General features: G+C 39.8%; 1 protein-coding gene across 23 annotated transcripts in view; it reads right to left on the bottom strand.

Annotated features, from left to right (window-relative positions):
- Window positions 1-20,784, bottom strand: part of TRIP12 (thyroid hormone receptor interactor 12) — a 149,523-nt gene that overhangs the window by 11,055 nt on the left and 117,684 nt on the right. For 16 of the 23 annotated variants that reach the window (XM_043445094.1, XM_043445092.1, XM_043445102.1 and 13 more), the window contains 14 exons: window positions 20,469-20,610; window positions 19,426-19,617; window positions 17,561-17,712; window positions 15,921-16,093; window positions 15,376-15,449; window positions 15,094-15,293; window positions 14,341-14,468; window positions 13,005-13,156; window positions 12,185-12,327; window positions 11,004-11,160; window positions 6,790-6,888; window positions 1,667-1,781; window positions 1,218-1,372; window positions 200-364 (listed from right to left, as the gene is read on the bottom strand). In XM_043445094.1, the coding sequence (XP_043301029.1) occupies window positions 200-364; window positions 1,218-1,372; window positions 1,667-1,781; window positions 6,790-6,888; window positions 11,004-11,160; window positions 12,185-12,327; window positions 13,005-13,156; window positions 14,341-14,468; window positions 15,094-15,293; window positions 15,376-15,449; window positions 15,921-16,093; window positions 17,561-17,712; window positions 19,426-19,617; window positions 20,469-20,610 (2,047 nt within the window). Of the gene's footprint in view, window positions 1-199; window positions 365-1,217; window positions 1,373-1,666; window positions 1,782-6,789; window positions 6,889-10,999; window positions 11,161-12,184; window positions 12,328-13,004; window positions 13,157-14,340; window positions 14,469-15,093; window positions 15,294-15,375; window positions 15,450-15,920; window positions 16,094-17,560; window positions 17,713-19,425; window positions 19,618-20,468; window positions 20,611-20,784 lie in introns of those variants that run through there. The other 7 variants (XM_043445099.1, XM_043445100.1, XM_043445101.1 and 4 more) reach the window with 2 other exon arrangements.

The raw sequence follows: 20,784 nt of genomic DNA, 5'->3' as shown, positions 1-20,784 counted from the left end.
CCTATGGTTTTAGTTAGAGGTGTATTTTATTTGCTGGTCAAGTTGCTTGTTCATCATCTGCTGTTATTACAGGCCATCTTACCCCCTGTAAAAATCGTATGTTTCAGCTGTTATAATAACAATTAAACTCTTCCAATATAAAAATAATAACCAGGCCGAACAGAAATCACTTAACAAAGACCCCATCTTCTAAGCCTACCTGGGATTTATCTTGTTCAAGTCTTTTCTTCTGTCGGACGATGTCTTCAAGGTGATACACTGACCTGGCTACAACTGGGTCAATGTCAAACAAATCGTGTGATGTCAGCGAAGTTTCTTGCCGGAGCATCCATTTATAAAAAGGTAAGCCCAGGGGAAGGTCCACCTACAAGAGAAGATGCAAATGCTGTAATAGTCACATTAAGCTTCTAGCAGTGCCTCCATTCTTTAAGTGACACTTGAAGAGGTCATTTTAAAAGGTCAAGTAATCCCTGAGGCGGGGGTAGGGGCGGGGGTGGGGGTGGGGGAGCCGGATAACGACAAATTTAAAAACTGTTTCTCTTATTACACAAAACTGTCCCCATTTAAACTCAATCTGGGGGCCTGACAGTGGAAAAAAAAAACTTAATATTGAAGATTCCTATTTAAACACTGACCCAAAAAAGGAAGCTTTCAATGATGGACGTATATTTTGCATAAGGACCTCAACACCAAGAGATGTTCAGAGGCAGCTTACTTTATTTTGGACCAAGTGAACATAATTCTACTTTAGTCTCTATTACTGCATATTCAGAAATAAGAATTTTTAAAAGAAACAATTAGTTGTAATTAAAATGAAACTTCAAAAATAATTAACAGCCCATTTTTTTCAACCAAGATCCCCCAGAGAATTTTATATATTTATAAAATTCTCTGATATATATATATATATATAATATATAAAATTAAAGCCACCCTTAATGTTCCTTGATTCTCTGAACCTCTGCTGCCATAAGAGTGATCCACAGACTGGCATCTGGGTATCACCTGGATGCTGGTAAGGAAATGTGGAAACCCAGGCCTGACCCATGAGCTGCTGAACCAAAATTGGATTTTCAAAGAAATTCTCCAAGCAATTCATGTGCACATTAACATTTGTGAAAGCACTCTCTTAAAAGACAGCATTAAGTGTAGGGGATTAAGGGACTGGCATAGAACAGAAGTATAAAAGAACTGTAGAAAAACAACTCTAAACTTACCAATCTGAAATCCATGATAGCCTTGGCCATTAGTTTTCCTAAGAAGCGAAACTTCATCTTAACCTTTGCGATATGAGCTGGCTTAGCTGTCCTACCAAAGGGAAGCGCAAACAGGCCTTGGAGGTTTTGAATATACTTGGTCCCTTCTTGGCTTCCTATAAAATGAGTAAATCACCAAACCTTAGGTGTCATTTCACAAAACAAGACAAAACTCGGTAATTAAGAACATTTAAGAAATTTAGTATTCTCAGGATCAGTCAGCAGATCACAGAATGAAATCCTCTGGAGCTGGAAGGGCCTCATCTTATTTGATAGATGAGAAAACAAAGGTGAAAAGAAATTAGGTCAGAGGGCCTGGCCCTCCACTGTAAGCTAAACATATATAATGAATTGTTATGGGCCCTTTACCTGATAATGACAAACTGACACACTCACAGATGATTTATTACCTTTTGGATTGCTAAGAGTTACTTCCTCCCCTCTCCAGAGACCCAAGTCAGCTCTCTGCAGTTCCTGAGATACAAGTGCATAAAACTCCAGTGTAGGCCCAAGACCTGTGCCAACCTACAGAGGAACAAAAGCAGGACAAGGTAAATTTTACAATCTGTGCTGTCCCCCTTTTGAACCTGCTGACCTTTTGGCAAAGTCAATACTAACAGCAATTCTTTATCAGGATGTATTCAAGCCTACTCCCCAAATTGTCTGTCTTCCCTCAGTCCTGGTCACCTGGATGGAGAGCCCTTTATCACTTCCCACTCCCTGTGGCCCCAACATTTAAATTGTATGGTTAAAGTTCGTGCACTGATAAGATTAGTCTTGCAGCCTCATGCCCTGCCTGGCCTCAGGGATAGATGGCAGTGTCTGGAAAGGATCCCCTTCCCTTCTCTCTTTGTGAACTGTTCCCCTGGTCCAAGAACAGTTCGCATGTCCACTCTGCAGAAGCCTCTGTATCTTCCCAGTTACTTTGCTCCTTTTTCAGAACTTACACTCTGGCTGCAAAAGGACTCACCACCTTACACTACCATGATTTCACTCTACAGTAACGGCGCATCTCACCTGGGTTAACTTTAATTACCTTGTATCCTTCATAGTGCCTGGGCACCTTATTCGCCATTTAATAGAGGTTGCTGAATAAAACACACACACAAACACGAAGGTCTGAGCTCACATCAGCACCCGCAGGGCTAACTCAGAGTGTGCTGGTACTGCTTCAGACCTGGGGTGCCCCGGAGGATACACAGGGAGGGGTGGCATCTGGGGGAGTCTGATTTACAGCCTGGGCACTGATATTTTTAAACAAGCTCCAAAGGGAGAGCACTGAGTAAAAAACTCTCCTCCATGAGACACGCGATCCTGGCAGTCATCATAACTTTCATGTCCTATGTGCTCACACCATAAATCAGATATGCAACTAATGACAAGTTAATACCATAGTTTATAAGCTTACTCTAACCATAGTGCTGTCAGGAAGGTTCTATTTCACTTACTGAATACTAGTAAATAATGGGCATTACCTTACCATTAACACAGTTGCTTTTTTAAAGGCACCCCCACTAGCTTAGATCTAGTCCACTGAGTAAGTTAAGTGTAACTTTCCAAACAGCTACCTGCTTGGACCTGGCAATGCTTCCTGCCCCAGCTCACGTTGGTCACTACACAGTTTTAACTGCTATCAGCATTTACCCCCTGCTGCAACCAGAGCCTTGGAGCCACCCGTGGCTCTTCCCCTTCCTGCACCTCATGTAACAACCCTCCGTTAAACACTGGAAACCCCATCTTCAAAATCTGTGCTCAACTGGTAACCAAAGGATCTCTCATCTAGCCCAGTGCTGGAGCCTGCTAAGTGGTCTCTTGCGTCTTTACATCTCACATCCTACTCGAACAGCTCGAAGAGTGATCCTCGTACAGCCCAAGTTCACATCATTCCTCCATGCCCTCCAAAGGCTCCCCATCTCGTTCTAGCAGAAGCTCAAATTCTGAGCTAGGCTTGCATGTCCCGTGTGATCCCTTGACACCTTCTAGCTACTGTCATCCTTCAGCAGGACAAGAATTTTGCCTCAGGGCTTTTTGCTTCACTTTTCTTTTGCTAAGAGACAGTCTTTCCCCTAGATAGTAATGCTAGTAGTGGTTTAGTTTCTAACTTGTGTCTGACTCTCCTGACCGCAGGGACTGTAGCCCACAAGGTTCTTCTGTCCATGGGATTTTCCAGACAAGAATATTGGAGTGGGTTGCCATTTCCTTCTCCAGGGAATCTTGCCAAAGCAGGGATCAAACCCGTATCTCCTGCACTGCAGGTGAATTCTTTATACCTCTAAACCACCAGGGAAGTCAGTAATGACTGTTGCTCAAATGTCAACTTACACCACCTACCCCCTCCTCATCATGCTCTTATTTTGCTTCAGTTTTCTTCAGCACACACCCTAACATATATATGCGCACATGAGTGAGTGAGTGTGTATGGGCCTTCCCAAACTAAAAGCTCCGTGACAGTAAGGACTTTGGGTCTTTTGTTCTCCACTCAATTGTCAGCTCTGGAGAAAGGTGGGAAAAGAAGGCAGAGAAGAACTGCAGTAGCATCTGGCGTCCACCAGATGGTGCTTTACAGCAGTTATCCCTACCTCCCTTCAGCGTAATTACCCCAGGCTAAACAGAAATCATAGATCAAAGCAGCCTGTTTTCTCCATACCAATATTGTTATTTCTAAAGTCAAACAGACTCAACTTAAAATATTAAACGACACAGGAATCACTGCATCCGCCTTCACCCTAGCAAGTCTCTGGGATAAAGGACCAGGACAGCTGCTCTGACAAGTCACCCTGCACTGGGTGACCAGCAACCCTGCAGACCAACCTGACCTTTCAGGGATCTTCGTCCTACCCAGCCATTCCTTCAAAAAAGAAAAAGAAAAGCAGATATTCTAGTTTTGCTTCATCAGTTTTTAAGGGAATGTGGAGGTACAAAACTTGCCAATCTCAAAATGTTTCTTTGGCATGTGGATCACTTACAACGGAAAACAATCAAGGCCCAAAAGACAAAGGAAGAAACTTTGACTCACTCTCTAACTGCCGAGAAGAATTAGACAAAGGGCCTGTTCCCAGAACAGAGCTATCAGCAGTGGCATCTGCAAAGAATAAAGGACAGAGACGGCCAGGGACAGTTGCTGGGGTAGGGTGGTGGGGCACAGGGCCTTGAGAACAGAGTCCACTCCTGGGTCCCACTGTCCCTGCCTGGCCCAGCAAATATTTGTTTACTAAACATCTGCTCCATGTGAATTGCCTTCCTCTCCTTTGAAGTCTGAAACCACTACCCCCACATCCTCTTTTGTCTTTGGGCTGAAGGTGGTATTTTAGATGAGAGCTGAGACCATTTTGATGAGTTAAGAGTCTCTTTCATTTTTTCCTGTAATCTGCCCCATGCCAATTTCGTAGACCAGCCAGAAGAACCTAGAAGGGTAGAGGAAAATGTCTTCCTCTCCAACAGGCAGGAAAAACATAAAGGTCTAGAAACAAACACTGAAAAACAATCAAAAAAAGACAACGCTCTTATTTGAAACTTTGAGTCTTTTCCTTTCCAAAATTAAAGTTTATATACTAACATACACCATGTGACAGATAATGTTGTGCTTTTTATATTTTAGCTCATTTAATCATTTTAACAACACAATGGGGGGGAGGGACATTTATTGGGCCCTTTGTTGGGTTATCACTGGGGAGTTTACATAACTTGCCCAACTTCATATAGTTAGTAAGTGGCAGCACTGGACTTGCCAGTCCAGGCGCCTAACCTTTCACTGTCAGGGCGGCTGGGTCATCTGCAGCTCAAAACCCTGGGCTTGTTTGCTGAGCCCAGAGACTGGCTTAGTTCCTCCCTGGCTTACCAGTCATCTCTATTTGATAATGGAGCCCATTTTGTTCTGACATTTTGGATCAAGTTTCTTATAGAGCTAGTGAGAAAGACTTCCTAACAGCCACCAGCTGACTTAAACGGTTGAATGTGGCTTATAACCTGAGGTACTGGGCACATATGAAGTCAGCACCCCTCCCTACTCCTCTTCCTCAACGAAGCTGGCTCACGGACTCTTTGTTTCCAGAGTCATCAGGTGAGACTCGTTAATGAAAATCATAAAATTATGATTTCTCTATCAGTAATTCAATCCTGTTCCCTGGAATAATCTGTGATGCTATTCTGAACTTGTTTAGGACTCATGTAAAATGCAACCTGAAGAGAGGCACTAAGGATGAGAGAGAAAGGACAGTCATGCCTGGTGAGAGGAAAATATGGAGTCAAAAAAAGTAGACCAAAAAAAAAAAAAGTAGACAAAGCATGTTTAAATAACCAAGCAGACGGAGCTGACTAGAGCAAAGATCTTACAGTTCCATAAATAAGATATCTGGGCTTGTAAACACGTAAGAACTGTATCTCTTCAGCCTGGCTGATTACAGTCTGTGGGGTTGCAGAGAGTTGGACACGACTGAGCAACTGAGTCAGCTAGCAATCAGTATAATGGAACATTGTATGTTATGTTCATGAGTTTTAGAAATCTAAAGACTTAAGTTGTGTCCTAAGGGAAAGAGGAGGGAAAGCACGCCCAGGAGACTTAATACTTCTGGTCAAAGTAGACAGAAAATTATTATTTGAGCCTCTGGTGCATTGGCCTGGCTATTTAAAAACATCTCAAAAGAAAAAGACAAAGATTAGAAAGAAAAGTTGTCTTTTTTCATTGATGACATGACTGTCTCCAATGTGGATCAGTTAACTATAGCTCAGGCCTACTGCCTGCTTTGTACAGTCCATAAGCTAAGAACGAGTCTACAATATTAAAAATTCTTGAATAATATCTCACAATGTGTAAAAATTATACAACTTCAAATTTCAGTGACTATAAATAAAGTTTCACTGACACATGGCCATGCCTGTTTCGTGTCTGTGTGTGCAGGGCCATGTTCAGGCTACTGAGGCAGAGCTGAGGTGTTCTGATGAAGATCCGAAGGCCCACAAAGCCTGAAATATTTATTTCCTGACTCTTCATAGAAAAGTTGCCCAAGCCCTGTATCTACAACCCTCCCAAATGATCAATTTAGAAATTTCTAGAATCAGTAAGTTTATCAAGGTCACAGGAAACAAAGGCAAGGTGAATAAAGGCTGGGGACTGACTGTAAAATGGTGGAAAAGAACTCTTTGTGGTGATGGGATTTTATTCTTTATCTTGATGTGGCAGTGGTTCATAGACTGCATACATCTGTCAACTTTCAGAACTGTGTAACTTAATGACAAAAGTGTGAGTTTATTATATATGAGTTGTAGCTCAGTAAACAGCAGTTGGAAGATTTTCAAAGTTATATTTAAAACCTTTCACTTTATCAACCTAAACAAACACTTGCTTTTATGCCAGGGGGAAAAAAGCCCCTGTCTTTCATTATACAATGTAACTCAAATATGGAGAACTTGGAACAAACCACTGAAGGGAAAACAGATTGAATCTCAAGTTCTGAGGTAATTTCCCAATCGTCTTTTAGAACTTCACCAAGAGTCATCCTGTCACGAGCACAAGTCAACAGCCTCCTAAGCTCACCTCATTTTCATACTGGATTTCTAACATGGCCCGTGAGCTGCCAAGATCCTGCATTACAGACTCCGCTTGTTTCAGCAGCTCCTCTCTGTTCACAGTACGCTGCAAAAGCAAGTACAAATGTGAGGAGATTTTAATAAAACACGGGGCATTTCTCTCAGTGGGATGGGGGTCGAGAATCAACTCAACTGTTGAAAATTATTTCTTAAAAAAGCACACCTCAGAAAATGTTTTAAGATATAGCTACAGAGCTACAAATGTCAACAACATCTGGCTATCATGAAGAAAAGCTAGATGTGAGTGTAATTACTATCTTGAGCCATGGGATATTCAGAAAATTCAAGGTGGTAAAGGAAGGATCTCTGTAACCTTCTCAAACATCAATGGAATTCAAGGCTGTGGCTCCACAAAGTCTCGCTGGGTACATTTACAGATGATAGAGAAGTAACCATGCAGGTGATAGGTGAGCTGCAGACCTACTGGCTCTGACCTGCAGAGATCCTACAAGCACTACTGCAAACATCTACTGAGGAGATTCATGGTACCAAGAAAGGTACTGATAGATTCCCAAATTCTACCAATGCTGTGCGTTTCAGAATGATAAATGACACGAATAAAGACAGGATTTAAAAAAACATTTTTCTATTTCACTTCTCATTCCTCTCATCTGCCCCCCTCCCCCTTTCATGCCATTACATTTTAATGGCTTTTATGAAACTTATGGAGACAGAAGTTTTTATTAGGAAGACAGACTTCAATAAGACTCCTCAGCAAGCAAGAAACAGATGAACAGAGAAGTCCCAAGGAAAAGGCAGTGCAGTGTGGGAAGTACAAGACAGGTCTTCAATGGAAACAGCCCAGGGCTGTGTGGTTTAGAGCAATCAATGTGAGGCCAGGATGAGAAGCATAAAAAAATGAAATCAGCAACACAAGGGCTGACTGGCTTAGAGACATGAACTACATCAGGGATGTGGTGTATCTCTTCTAATTGAACTGATTCGCCAAGGGAATGATGTGGATTTGATTAATTCTACCTATAGCATAAAAGCATCAGTTATAAAAGGGACACAGAGTTCGTAATTTAGAAAGAAAAGGAAGTCTCAATAAAAGAACACAATATTCTTCCTTTGCACAAGAGTTATGGAGACTGAAAGAGAAAAACAATCATAAAAATTATTATAGAAACTGAGGATGGGAGAGGACTCTTACTGGAGTAAAGAAGAATCCCAAGAGATTCTAAGAGATTGACAGGAAGATATGGAGAACACATCTGGATAAGAGGAAAACCAAAGACTATGACTAAGGCAGGTCTATGAATCAAGGTTCATGTTAGATTCATGAATCAAGGCAAATTGGAAGTGGCCAAACAGGAGATGGCAAGAGTGAACACTGACATTTTCGGAATCGGTGAACTAAAATGGACTGGAATGGGTGAATTTAACTCAGAAGACCATTACATCTATGACTGTTGGCAAGAATCCCTTAGAAGAAATGGAGTAGCCATCACCATCAACAAAAGAGTGAGAAATATAGTACTTGGATGCAATCTCAAAAACAACAGAATGATCTCTGTTCGTTTCCAAGGCAAACCATTCAATATCACAAGTCTATGCCCCAACCAGTAATGATGAGGAAGCTGAAGTTGAATGGTTCTATGAAGATCTACAAGACCTTCTAGAACCAACAACCAAAAAAGATGTCCTTTTCATTACAGGGGACTGGAATGCAAACCTAAGTCAAGAGATATCTGAAGTAACAGGCAAATCTGGCCTTGGAGCACAAAACGAAGCAGGACAAAGCGTAACGGTGTTTTGCCAAGAGAACGCACTGGTCACAGCAAACACCCTCTTCCAGCAACACAAAAGAAGACTACATATATACATCACCAGATGGTCAACACTAAAGTCAGACTGATTACATTCTTTGCAGCCAAAGATGGAGAAGCTCTATACAGTCAGCAGAAACAAGACGGGGAACTGACTGTGGCTAAGACCACGAACTCCTTATTATCAAATTTAGACTTAAACTGAAGAAGGTAGGGAAGATCACTAGACCGTTCAAGTATGACCTAAATCAAATCCCTTACGATTATACAGTGGAAGTGATGAATAGATTCAAGGGATTAGATCTGATAGACAAGAGTGTTTGATGAACTATGGATGGGGGTTCGTGACGTTGTACAGGAGACAGGGATCAAGACCATTCCCAACGAAAAGAAATGCAAAAAAGCAAAATGGCTGTCTGAGGAGGCCTTACAAATAGCTGAGAAAAGAAAAGACGCGAAAGGCAAAGGAGAAAAGGAAAGACATACCCATTTGAATGCAGAGTTCCAAAGAATAGCAAGGAGACATTAAGAAAGCCTTCCTCAGTGATCAATGCAAAGAAATAGAGGAAAACAACAGAATGGGAAAGACTAGAAATCTCTTCAAGAAAAATAGAGATGCCAAGGGAACAGTTCATGCAAACATGAGCACAATGAAGAACAGAAATGATATGGATCTAACAGAAGCAGAAGATATTAAGAGGTGGCAAGAATACATAGAACTATGCAAAAAAGATCTTCATGACCCAGATAACCACGATGGTGTGATCAGTCACCTAGAGCCAGACATCCTGGAATGCAAAGTCAAGTGGGTCTTAGGAAGCATCACTATGAACAAAGCTAGTGGAGGCGATGGAATTTCAGCTGAACTATTTCAAATTCTAAAACACGATGCTGTGAAAGTGCCGCACTCAGTATGCCAGCAAATCTGGAAAACTCAGCAGTGGCCGTGGGACTGGAAAAGGTCAGTTTTCATTCCAATCCCAAAGAAAGGCAATGCCAAAGAATGTTCAATCTACCGCACAACTGTACTCAATTCACACCCTAGCAAAGTAATGCTCAAAATTCTCCAAGATAGGCTTCAACAGTACGTAAACCATGAACTTCCAGATGTTCAAGCTGGGTTTAGAAAAGGCAGAGGAACCAGAGATCAAATTGACAACATCTGTTGGATCACTGACAAAGCAAGAGAGTTCCAGAAAAACATCTACTTCTGCTTTATTGACTATGCCCAAGCCTTTGACTGTGTGGATCACAACAAACTGTGGAAAATGCTTCAAGAGATGGGAATACCTGACCACCTGACCTGCCTCCTGAGAAATATATATGCAGGTCAAGAAGCAACAGTTAGAACTGGACATGGAACAACAGACTGGTTCAAAATCGAGAAAACAGTACATCAAGACTATATTGTTACCCTGCTTACTCAACTGTATGCAGAGTACATCATGAGAAATGCTGGGTTGGGTGAAGCACAAGCTGGAATCAAGATTGCCGGGAGAAATATCAATAACCTTAGATATGCAGATGATACCACCCTTATGGCACAGAGTGAAGAACTAAAGAGCCTCTTGATGAAAGTGAAAGAGGAGAGTGGAAAAAGCTGGCTTAAAACTCAACGTTCAGAGAACTAAGATGATGGCATCCAGTCCCATCACTTCATGGCAAATAGATATGGAAACAGAAACAGACTTTTTTTTTTGTTGCTCCAAAATCACCGCAGGTAGTGACAGCAGCCATGAAACTAAAAGACATTTGCTCCTTGAAAGAAAAGTTACGAACAACCTAGACAGTATATTAAAAAGCAGAGACATTACTTTGCCAACAAAGGTCCGTCTAGTGAAAGCTATGGTTTTTCCAGTAGTCATGTATGGATGTGAGAGTTGGACTATAAAGAAAGCTGAGCGTCAAAGAATTGATTCTTTTGAACTGTGGTATTGGAGAAGACTCTTGGGAGTCCCTTGGACTGCAAGGAGATCCAACCTGTCCATCCTAAAGGAAATCAGTCCTGAATATTCATTGGAAGGACTGAGGTTGAAGCTGAAACTCCAATACTCTGGCCACCTGATGCAAAGAACTGACTCACTGGACAAGACCCTGATGCTGGAAAAGATTGAAGGCAGGAGGGGAAGGGGACGACAGAGGATGAGATGGTTGGATGGCATCACTGACTCAATGGACATGAGTTTGAGTAAACTCCGGGAACTGGTGACATGACAGGGAAGCCTGGCATGCTGCACTCCATGGTGTCACAAACAGTCGAACACAACTGAGTGACTGAACTGATGAAGTCTCTAAACCAACAGGGAGAATTAGATGCATCACATGTGTAGTTTTCCCACTATTTTAAAAGCTCAGTATGACTTAACTTTAAATACTTATGGGAGAAACTTACTTTTTTTCTATCCAATCTAGGTGCAACTCTGCTATCTTGAGAATCAGACTGGTTGATCTCTGGGTTGGTATCAAGTAATCTCTGCATTGCTCGGTCCCGATCAAACGCAGTTACATAGAAAAGCATTTGCCGGGTATCAAAAGGGAAGAAAAATGGGCTGTAAAAAGATGCAATATAAATTTATTAACTGAATTACTTAAAAATCCTATCTCAGAAACAACTTTTGATTTGATACAGATTAATAATTACAATGTAATCAAAAATGGTCTACTCAAACTAATTTTGAATAATTTTCATAATTCTTGCATGAACTTTCTAAGAGATTTAGTAACAATGCATTAAGCAGCCATTCACTATGAAACCTGAAATTCAACCACTAAGGTCAAGTCCATCCAAGATCATCTTTAATCTACCCAAGAATCTCTTAGTAAATATGTATAACATGATTAGGGAAGGGTAAATTTTAAAATATAATCACCACTTCACCAGGTTGCCAGCCCACCCCATTCCACCATACATACACAAGTAATGGTTTTACTAAGCTCATGAGTTTCCTCCTAAGTTTTGGCATTTGTCAAGTCACTCAAAACTGTGAAAAGGTAGCTGGTGGTTTTTAAAAAAATGAACGCTGCAGTAACATAGGCCTTGCCAGCTCCTGATATACGATTTTGGAAGATACTGACAAAGAGTTGCCAAGAGCATTTCTTAAGATGATCTAAACATTCAGTATCCATCCTGTCCATATGGAAATTCAGGCAAGGATGTGAAGAGTGTGACTAGAAAACTCAATTTTCTTTCATTTTAATTAATCTAAACGTAAATACAGTCACATGCGGCTGTGGTTACTGTATTCACCAGTGTAGTCCTATTCTCTCTGAGAATGTAAGTCTGGACCCAAACAGGTTTGGACAATCAACCAACTCCACCTTTGGTTTCCAATTTTATGATGGAAGATGGTCGAATCTCTTTGGTCAAATATCCTTCTGCTCTTTCCTATTTCACATATAAAAACACTACCAAGTAGACCCAGGACTGGCCCCAATTGACCCTGTCTGTTTGGCCACTAAAGTGACACCATTAAATAGGCTCAACTAAAGACTATGCTTTTGTAACAAATTATGTGGAGACCAACACAAATGGTAACACTCTCAAGCCCACCAGGACAGAAGTGATTGTCTTACCAGGTTTTTCCTAGTTCAGTGAGCCATGTTGGGATGTTTCCTGTCATGATTACTAAAGGATCTTGAAGCTGCCTATTTGCTTTTGCTGTCAACTTACTGTTAATAAATTCACTAGTTGGGATAATCTCCTTGCACATTGCATTCTGTAAAAACAAAAAAGTCTATGATGTAGTAAAACACGAGGATTACATTTCTGCTCTTCTCCTTTATCCCCAAATATGTACACAGAGTGCTTAAGATTTCCCCTGCTGGCTTTTAACATACAGTTTCTTGTTGGTATGTCCCAACCCAAATGACAATTTTTACAATGCATAGCTGAAACATCCCAACCCCCGCAGGCCACTGGCACTAGCTCAGTCATGGACACACCAGCTGATGTTTCTAGCAAGGCCAACTCCCCTTCATTCTTCCCTCCGTTATTCTTATGTATTTAAGATAGCATTCAACTTTTGTCTGACCTCATATACATCTTGAATAAATGGACTTTAAGCTAAACGTACCTAAAGATTTAATTACAATAAATTAATGTTCAATTTTTACTCTGTTGCTTGATTTGACGAATTAAAGCTAGAGAACAGTTTATGAGTCTGCCGAGAGAACTAATCCAAGACCACGGGGTGGGGGCAAGGAGGGAAAGGGAGGGAGAAGTTCCCACTGACAAGTACACTGCAAGTCACTGGGCTGGGATTCCTGCTATTTGGATGAATCACTGTTTTTCTTTCTAGTACAATAGGAAATTGATCAACCACTAGACAGAAACCATGAGATAACGTGTTATGACAATACAACAGGAAAACTTCAAGTAGGCACAATTACTCACATCATACAAGTAATACCAGTATCTACTGACGGCGTGTAAAACTCTTAAAAGAAGAATCACATCTAATGACGGGTCTTCAAAAGTTATATTTTCGGGTGCTGTGGGTATGAGGTAAACTTCTAAAGGATTTGATACCGACGGGCACACTCCATCTAGAGGGCAAGAGTTCAAAGTTAAGTGCTGATCAAAGTTAGAAAGGTGTAGCTAATGGAGCCAGCATCATCTCATTGTGCCTAAAACAGTGACCACAAGTGATTAAGGTTTAATACTCAGTATCTTATTAGTAAGTACTGATAGCTTAAACATTTCTTCCTCCTTGTCTTATAGATAAATCATCCACGCTTAGGAATATTTCACTTTCCCTCCCATACAAATACACTGTAGAGGAGAAAAACTGATTACTTTGCATTTCCCCTTTACACTAGAAAAACAAGTTAACGAGAAAATGGCCATAGAGGAGTAAGACAAAATATTTACATTCAGAGTTATAGATATTTCCTGGATTTTTTAATATTCAGTTTAAAATGACCATATAAAACAGAAAAACACTAGCAAGCTTTAAGGACATGACAGAATGTGACAGTTTCAAGTAAGATCTGAGATTCCTTTGCTGTTAGATCTCACAAAGTAAGAGCAATTAAAAAAAAAGATTGAGCTGTTATCATGTACTTTTACCAAGCAAAGAAATTAAAAAGTACAACATGATCACTGCATAAAAGGGCAATTTTTTAATGTCAAAAACAGAGAGACAAATATCTCAAAATAAAGACCTTCTTATGTTGAAAAAAACTTGGTTCTATGAAAACAAAACTGCTATGATCACTTATTTCTATGGACCAGGGAAATTTCAACATCACCAGTGACTGGAAATCCCTGACAGGGAGTGGTCCCCCAGGAAAGCAGCCTGTCAGTGAAGCATGGTTACCATCATATTAAAAAAGAAGGGCGGGAAATGAGCAAAATCAGACTGGAAGGAAATACTACACAGGAAGTCAACGGGGAGGTGTCAGCTCCTTTCGGTGGTCATTTTATAACCTGCCAAAACTTTCTATTCCTTCTATAACTGTTAGATCATACTATTATAACGAATAACAATAAAAGCTAAGGGACACCCTGCCAATGACCAGTCTCATCAAAAAGTTTTCCCCAATATTCTCTGAAGATAAGGTTTCATAGGGTTCAGTTTAAAGCAACCAAGTGTTTGTAGTAATTTATATCTTTATAAATTATATGTAAATCTTTTACTACTAGATACACAACACTGTTAAAACCTTGAGAGCAGGAAGCCCACTGCCCCACGGCAATGGCAACCCACTGCCCTGTAGGCATCGCTCACCATTCCACAGCTCATCATGCTTTTTTGCATTTCTAGGAGAAGTTTTTGTTGGAGCTGTCTGGGCTCTTCCTCTTTTACCACCAACACAATCTTTATTACTTTCTTCGTCCTCTCGCACAGGTTTGTACCTAAAGTAATAGAGTACGAAAACCAAAAGTAGATTTTAAAACTGCAAGTTATTCTTCAAGGCCAAAGTGCAAGCCACAGGTAGCACAGTTACCAGAACAACTCTCTGAGATGTAGCCACTCTCTCCCTAGGTGTGGATTTGGAGAAATGTCAGTGGGACTGATTCTTAGAAAAGACCCCGAGACCACCATCCCAGGAGGGGCCAACTCCAAGGGATGGTTCTGGGAAGAATCACTCTCTTTCAGTAAGTATGCAGACATTCATCAGTAACGTAGGAAACTGCACCCAAATGCCCCAAATGATTTGGCACCCAAATCAAAGGTGCCAAACTTCTACTACCTACAGGATCACCATCTTATGTTCTTTTCTGACTTAAAGACGTGAAGCTACTAGAAAAGTAGATACAAGTTATGATTATTTATTGCCCAAACACATTTTCAAGTAGATTTAATGAGGAAGCTAACATACATACACACACACACACAAGATGCAATGCTCAAAGTGGCTTTCAATAACAAACTATAGAATTTAGAGTCCATTCTCTCCTTATGCAAGCCAGCCAGTAATAGGAACTCCAAAACACACGAATACTGTTGATGAAAAGCCAAAGTCATTTTCAGACTTGCCATATCGTATGAGTTTTCGTCCAAATACCAGCTCTTCCTAGAGGATTGCTCTCGTCATCGGTGGACTCCCGTTCATCTTCAGCCTGTATACTGAACTGCCGTACGGCCTGATACACAGTCATGTTATACGGTAGCAAATGCTCTCCGATGTAAAACTGCAGCCTGTGTCTCACATTTCCGGAATTTAAGAACTGAGCAGCCTAAACAGAGCAAAAACAAAATCCATTTAAGCTATCGGCCCTGAACTTTACACATTAAAACATGGTGGGAATAGCACCCTACCAGAGATTCGTCTATTTCCTCATCAGAGCCATCGTCATCACTGTCTTCATCGTCTTCTCTTACTCTTCCATACCCTAAGGACCCAAGGAGTCTATTAAATTCCTGGCAATTTGGGGTGGCGAAGAAAAACCTATATATACACTTGTTAAACTAACATACTCCTAGAAAAATATGCATGTTACATTTTGATCTAATCATTCCTGGAAAAACATGTATATTACACTTTGATCTACAAAGCAGAAAGATCTAAGAGAACTGTCAGGTACAAAATGTCATTTCTATTACATTACATTACAAAATGTCATTTCTATTACACCAGCATAAATCAACCCATCACCCACCCAGTCATCCAAGTAAGCAGTCAACCCCTAAAAAAATTTAACATTTCTATATACTACATATAAAATAAGTAATAAGCACACAAGTTCCTGATGCTAGGTTTTGACAGACACAGTAATGAACAGCGAGAAAATTTATATATCCCTTAACGTTAATTTCATCCCAAATGTACACGTAAACACACAATATACATATATAGAAAGTACCTCTAACTACAAGGTATCTCTCAATAGCCTGCACCAAAGCCAGGGGGTCAATCTTGACAGGTCCACCCTTCCACTGCTTCACATTTGCACAGTCTGGATGCCTTTGTAACTGGCATTTTAACTGATGTGTGTTGAAAAATTTTAAAGCCTGTGATCCTCTGTTGAGAGAGAAGCTCAAGATAATTTGTGAAAAAAAGTTATTCTATTATTTTCAAAATCAGCATACATTAATTAAAATAAAAGCATGATAATACAAACTCTGCATTTTCCTGAGGCACAAAGTAGCACTAACCAGTTACGTAAATAGTACAGCCAGCAATTCCAAGTTATTGGAAAAGACTTTATCATAAAAGAGGATGTGTACACATGCACATGAGAACATTCACACAACATTTCACCTCTGTCCCACCAAGAATCTATGTGAGCAGAAATACCTCACCACTGAGAATAAATTATTTCCCCAGGATAAAAATTCCTAGACCATTTGAGCATGCTCTTTTCTGCAATATTTTGCCATTACCTACTAAGCCCTATTTATTTAAAAATAAACAGTAAACCCTCATTTTTTGCTTTCAAAGATTTCAGCTACAAAATTACTTTAAAAACTAACCTTTACATTTTACTTTGCTACAGTCTTTTGAGTGAAGCAGTTTAACAGCTACATCAGTCTAGACCTGGTAATGATATTTAATTGCTCATTTCTGAAAAGGTCTGGCAAGAGTAAGATACAGAGGAGTTTAAAATGCAGCTATCTACAAGGTTTGATAAGGCATGCAAATAGGGGTATCAGAAAGAATATTCCATTATACTCATACATACATATGTAAACGTACATACTTTACACAAATTCAGATAAAAATGAAAAACATTATGGTTTTCTCATGTATGTATTAGAAAGTACCCCTTTATTTCATAAAAGTCTTCCAGGACAGTTTAATAATCAAAATTAAATACCACTCTATACAATACAGTTTCAAAGCAGGAAAAAACCTAGACAACACTGATCACTTCATTATTCAATAATGCATTCCGTTTTAATTCAGTCAAAACTTTAAATATCTTTAAGACACACCAGACTATGTTTTTTAAAACCAAACTAATTTTTTAAAAGTTTTCCAGGCTGCTAGCCATAATATTCCAGGAAGCTTGTAACATTCTGTAAAAACACATCAAGGAATTTAATGGATTCTTTCGATATTTGAGTCCTGGTAAAGCTACTACACTATGAGAAAAAATAAACATTTATTCATTAAAACCTATTAAAACGCAAAGTTATAACCACTTGGATCACATAGGAAATCACATTATTACACAGAATGTAATCATTTTGTTATCTGTAACTACAAACTTCTTGGAGAAAAGCTTTATATTATTAAAGTACATCAATTTAAGGAAAACTAAGCCTATTGTGACTTGCCAACACAAGTTGGTTTCATATTTTCAAAACATCATGTTTAAGATATAGGGTATAATTTTAGAAATAAAAGTTATTTGATTCACACATTAGAATATTTAATCTCCTCAGTCCTTATAATGAGTGTTCTTTGAGCAGTCTAAGATGTCACCAGACCTCTTGCCACTTTACCTCAACAAAAGTATAAAATCCAGTGGCAAGGGCACACCTAGGCAAGGATCCTTACCTGCCTCCTGTCCCATTTCCACTGGGAAAGTCATGCACTTTGACTGGAAATTGTTCCATCTGGCTGAGGCAGTTGTTCATTTTGTGAACTAATGCCAACAAAGGTGCATTACCCACTGGTTCTACTCGTTCAATGGGCTCTTCTCCAGGAAGCTAAAGTTATAAATAAACCAACAGGTTAAGTAAGGCCTCATGAAATGGAACACTCAACAAGAATATTTAATAGGCAGTTTTACAAAAGACTTACTCTATTGTATTTTTTTGTGACGGATTTAGCTGGAACAATGCTTCCAAATAAATTATTTCAATAAACACACTTTCTGAATAGGCACACAATCCCGTATTCACAATTCCTAAATCCAAAAGGCTTGAAAACACTACTCATTTGGTGGGAAAATCTGACCCAGACAGATACATGGCTATTTGAAGTCTTTATTTAGTAGGAATATTCATATGTTTTGTTGCAAAAATACTTAATGTGTACAGAGTACTATTCAGAATCCACTGGGGATTATCAGATAATAAGTGGTGTACGTACTGTATGGCAGAACTCATGAAACCCATCCAGCCCCAAAGAATTTCCGATAAGTGATTACAGGCTGTACATAATTTTAAGCACTGTATAAAACTATATCCAGTATTAACTATACAACTGAGTCACAAATAATTATCAATTTTGCTTTAGGCAGTGGAACAAGTTAAAATAATGCAAGCAATGCCTGCAAACAATGACCAAACATGGTGACGGTTTCACTAACACACAAGAGAGCTGTCCTTAGCCCTATTACACAGTCCATCCAGAGAATAGCCTTCTGTTAAGCCGTTATGAACAAGTAGAATGGTGTTAAGTCACCAGTGTCCAGGTCACTCTTTCACTTTCACTCACTGAGAGTGAAGAGAGTGAAGCTGCTCTGTGGCTTCTGGTCTTATAATCCACATTATACATGGTGATCAACCACTCCTCAATGAAAATTGTTAGTTCTGTGTCTTATATACAAAATAGAAGTCTTTACATATACTCTATCTTATGCCTATAGATACATGATGTCTACCACATTTCTATTAAAAAATATACTGCAAACTGCAATATGCTTAAAAACAGATATTGAGAATCAAATACATTCACAACTGTTAGTCGTGTTAGTTGCTCAGACGTGTCCCACACTTTGTGACCCCATGGACTGTAGCCCGCCAGGCTCCTCCATCCATGGGATTTTTCAGGACAAGAATACTGGAGTGGGTTGCCATATCCTTCTCCAGGGGATCTTCTTGACCCAGGGATTGAACCTGGGTCCTTCCACATTGCAGGCAGACTCGACCATCTGAGCTACCAGGGAGTGAAAGTGAAAGTCGCTCAGTGTGTCTGACTCTTTGAGACCCCATGGACTATACAGTCCCCAGAATTCTCCAGGCCAGAAAACTAGAGTGGGTTGCCTTTTCCTTCTCCAGGGGATCTTCCCAACCCCAGGATCGAACCCAGGTCTCCCACATTGCAGGTGGATTCTTTACCGTCTGAGCCACTAGGGAAGCCCAAGCTACCAGAGAGGCCCAAACAGATAATGGTCTGTCTTACACAAAAACACAGAATCAAGATACATCAATCACAGCATAGGCACTTGCTTCAGTAAGCGCATTTGCTTCACCATTTTGTTGTGTTACTGTTTACCTAATGTATAAAAGACCGAAGAATCCAAATGTGTATAATATCCAAGTTAAAAACTTTACCTCAAAAAAAAAAAAAAAAAACTTTACCTCAATATCTTGACCAAAAACTACTAGAAATTACTCCTAGGATGAAAATATCCGCATAAGTAAAAAACTGACTCTCAAAATAAGGCACCCAGGCATGATTATTAGGTAACTTACTGGAGAAGAAAAAAATACATGAAGGAATCTCTTTAATCTGATCTCTCTGCTCACAGCGTCCTTTTCACTTTTAGATGTCAAATAAAGCAACAGCTGCTTCACAAATCCACTGTGTTGGATTTCAAACGATGAAACATCAGACTCTGAGACTATGCTACGGATTTCTACAAGGCACTCAGCTCCACCATCCACCTGAAAGAGATGAAAACAGTATTCACTGATTTAGAGTCCTTAATAAATACACAATTCATATTTCCACCAAAGCAACCCGATACTTGAACATCTTCAAAAAAGAAATCAGGGGCAGGTGGTACATTCTTGGTAGATCCTTGAAAAACAATACCTTACAAACATACACATTCACAAAATGTTATTTCATGACAGAAAACCAGTGTCCATTCTGACATAACAAAACAAAACAAAACTTCACATTTAACCAATGTAGTTGTATTAAAGAGAAAAAAAGACAAAGGATGAGAAAGCAAATTGAGGAACAGAGGCATAATACCAAAATGAAAAGACAGAACAAGAGTTTAAGGTGTGGCTTTATAGTACATTTAAAGTCTGAATGAAATAGACAATTTCTTGGAAAACATGTGCTACTCACACGGCTCAAAGTACATCAACAATGGAAAAAGAATCAGATGAAACACAAAAGGATTATGACACCTCTACCCTCTCTGAGCACTCTCAGGGCACAGGTAAAGAGCAGTGAAGGAGGGGCTTCTCAATGCTAGTACCTGAAGACAACTGAGAGGAGAGATGTGCTTGAGGGACACTTTTAGAAGTCTCTCCATTTGTTAAGAGATATGGGAGGTGAGGGAAAGAAAAGTCAAACACCAGATGTCTAGCACACTTAATGATAAAACAAGGAAGTACAGAAATCAAGAGACAAGTTAAAGAAATGTCAGCACCAAAGATACAGGTCAGGTTAGAAAAGTTGCTCTAAGACAAATAAATCCACGGAAATCTACAGTCACCAAGGCAAGGAGAAGCCAGACGGAAGAGCCCAGAGAAGCAACCAGGGGCACTGGCCGCCGTACCTGGAGGTTGAGTTGTTCGGTTGCAGCACAAAGTCTCTGAAGGACATTCAGTGCGGGGTTGCTTCCATCCATGTTCTCAGAACTGAAGTAACGCTCTACAAATTTATGTGCCTGCTCTTTAATCCAACCTTTAATTTTTTCTCTGCAAGAAGGAAAAAGATATTAAAGACTCAGTGTAAAAAAAAAAAAAAAAAAAAGACTCAGTGTACATAGAAAACTTTTCAATTATAACTTCTGGTCAAAGGCAGATAGCTGCTACACTGAAAATCCTTTTTTGGCCTATGTTTATAGACTAGTAAATCCAGATTCCACATTA

Source organism: Cervus canadensis, chromosome 24, assembly GCF_019320065.1.
Source record: "Cervus canadensis isolate Bull #8, Minnesota chromosome 24, ASM1932006v1, whole genome shotgun sequence".
NCBI classification, from domain to species: Eukaryota; Metazoa; Chordata; class Mammalia; order Artiodactyla; family Cervidae; genus Cervus; species Cervus canadensis.
Note: the sequence above shows the minus strand (reverse complement) of the source record. Positions and strands in the feature narration are given on the sequence as shown.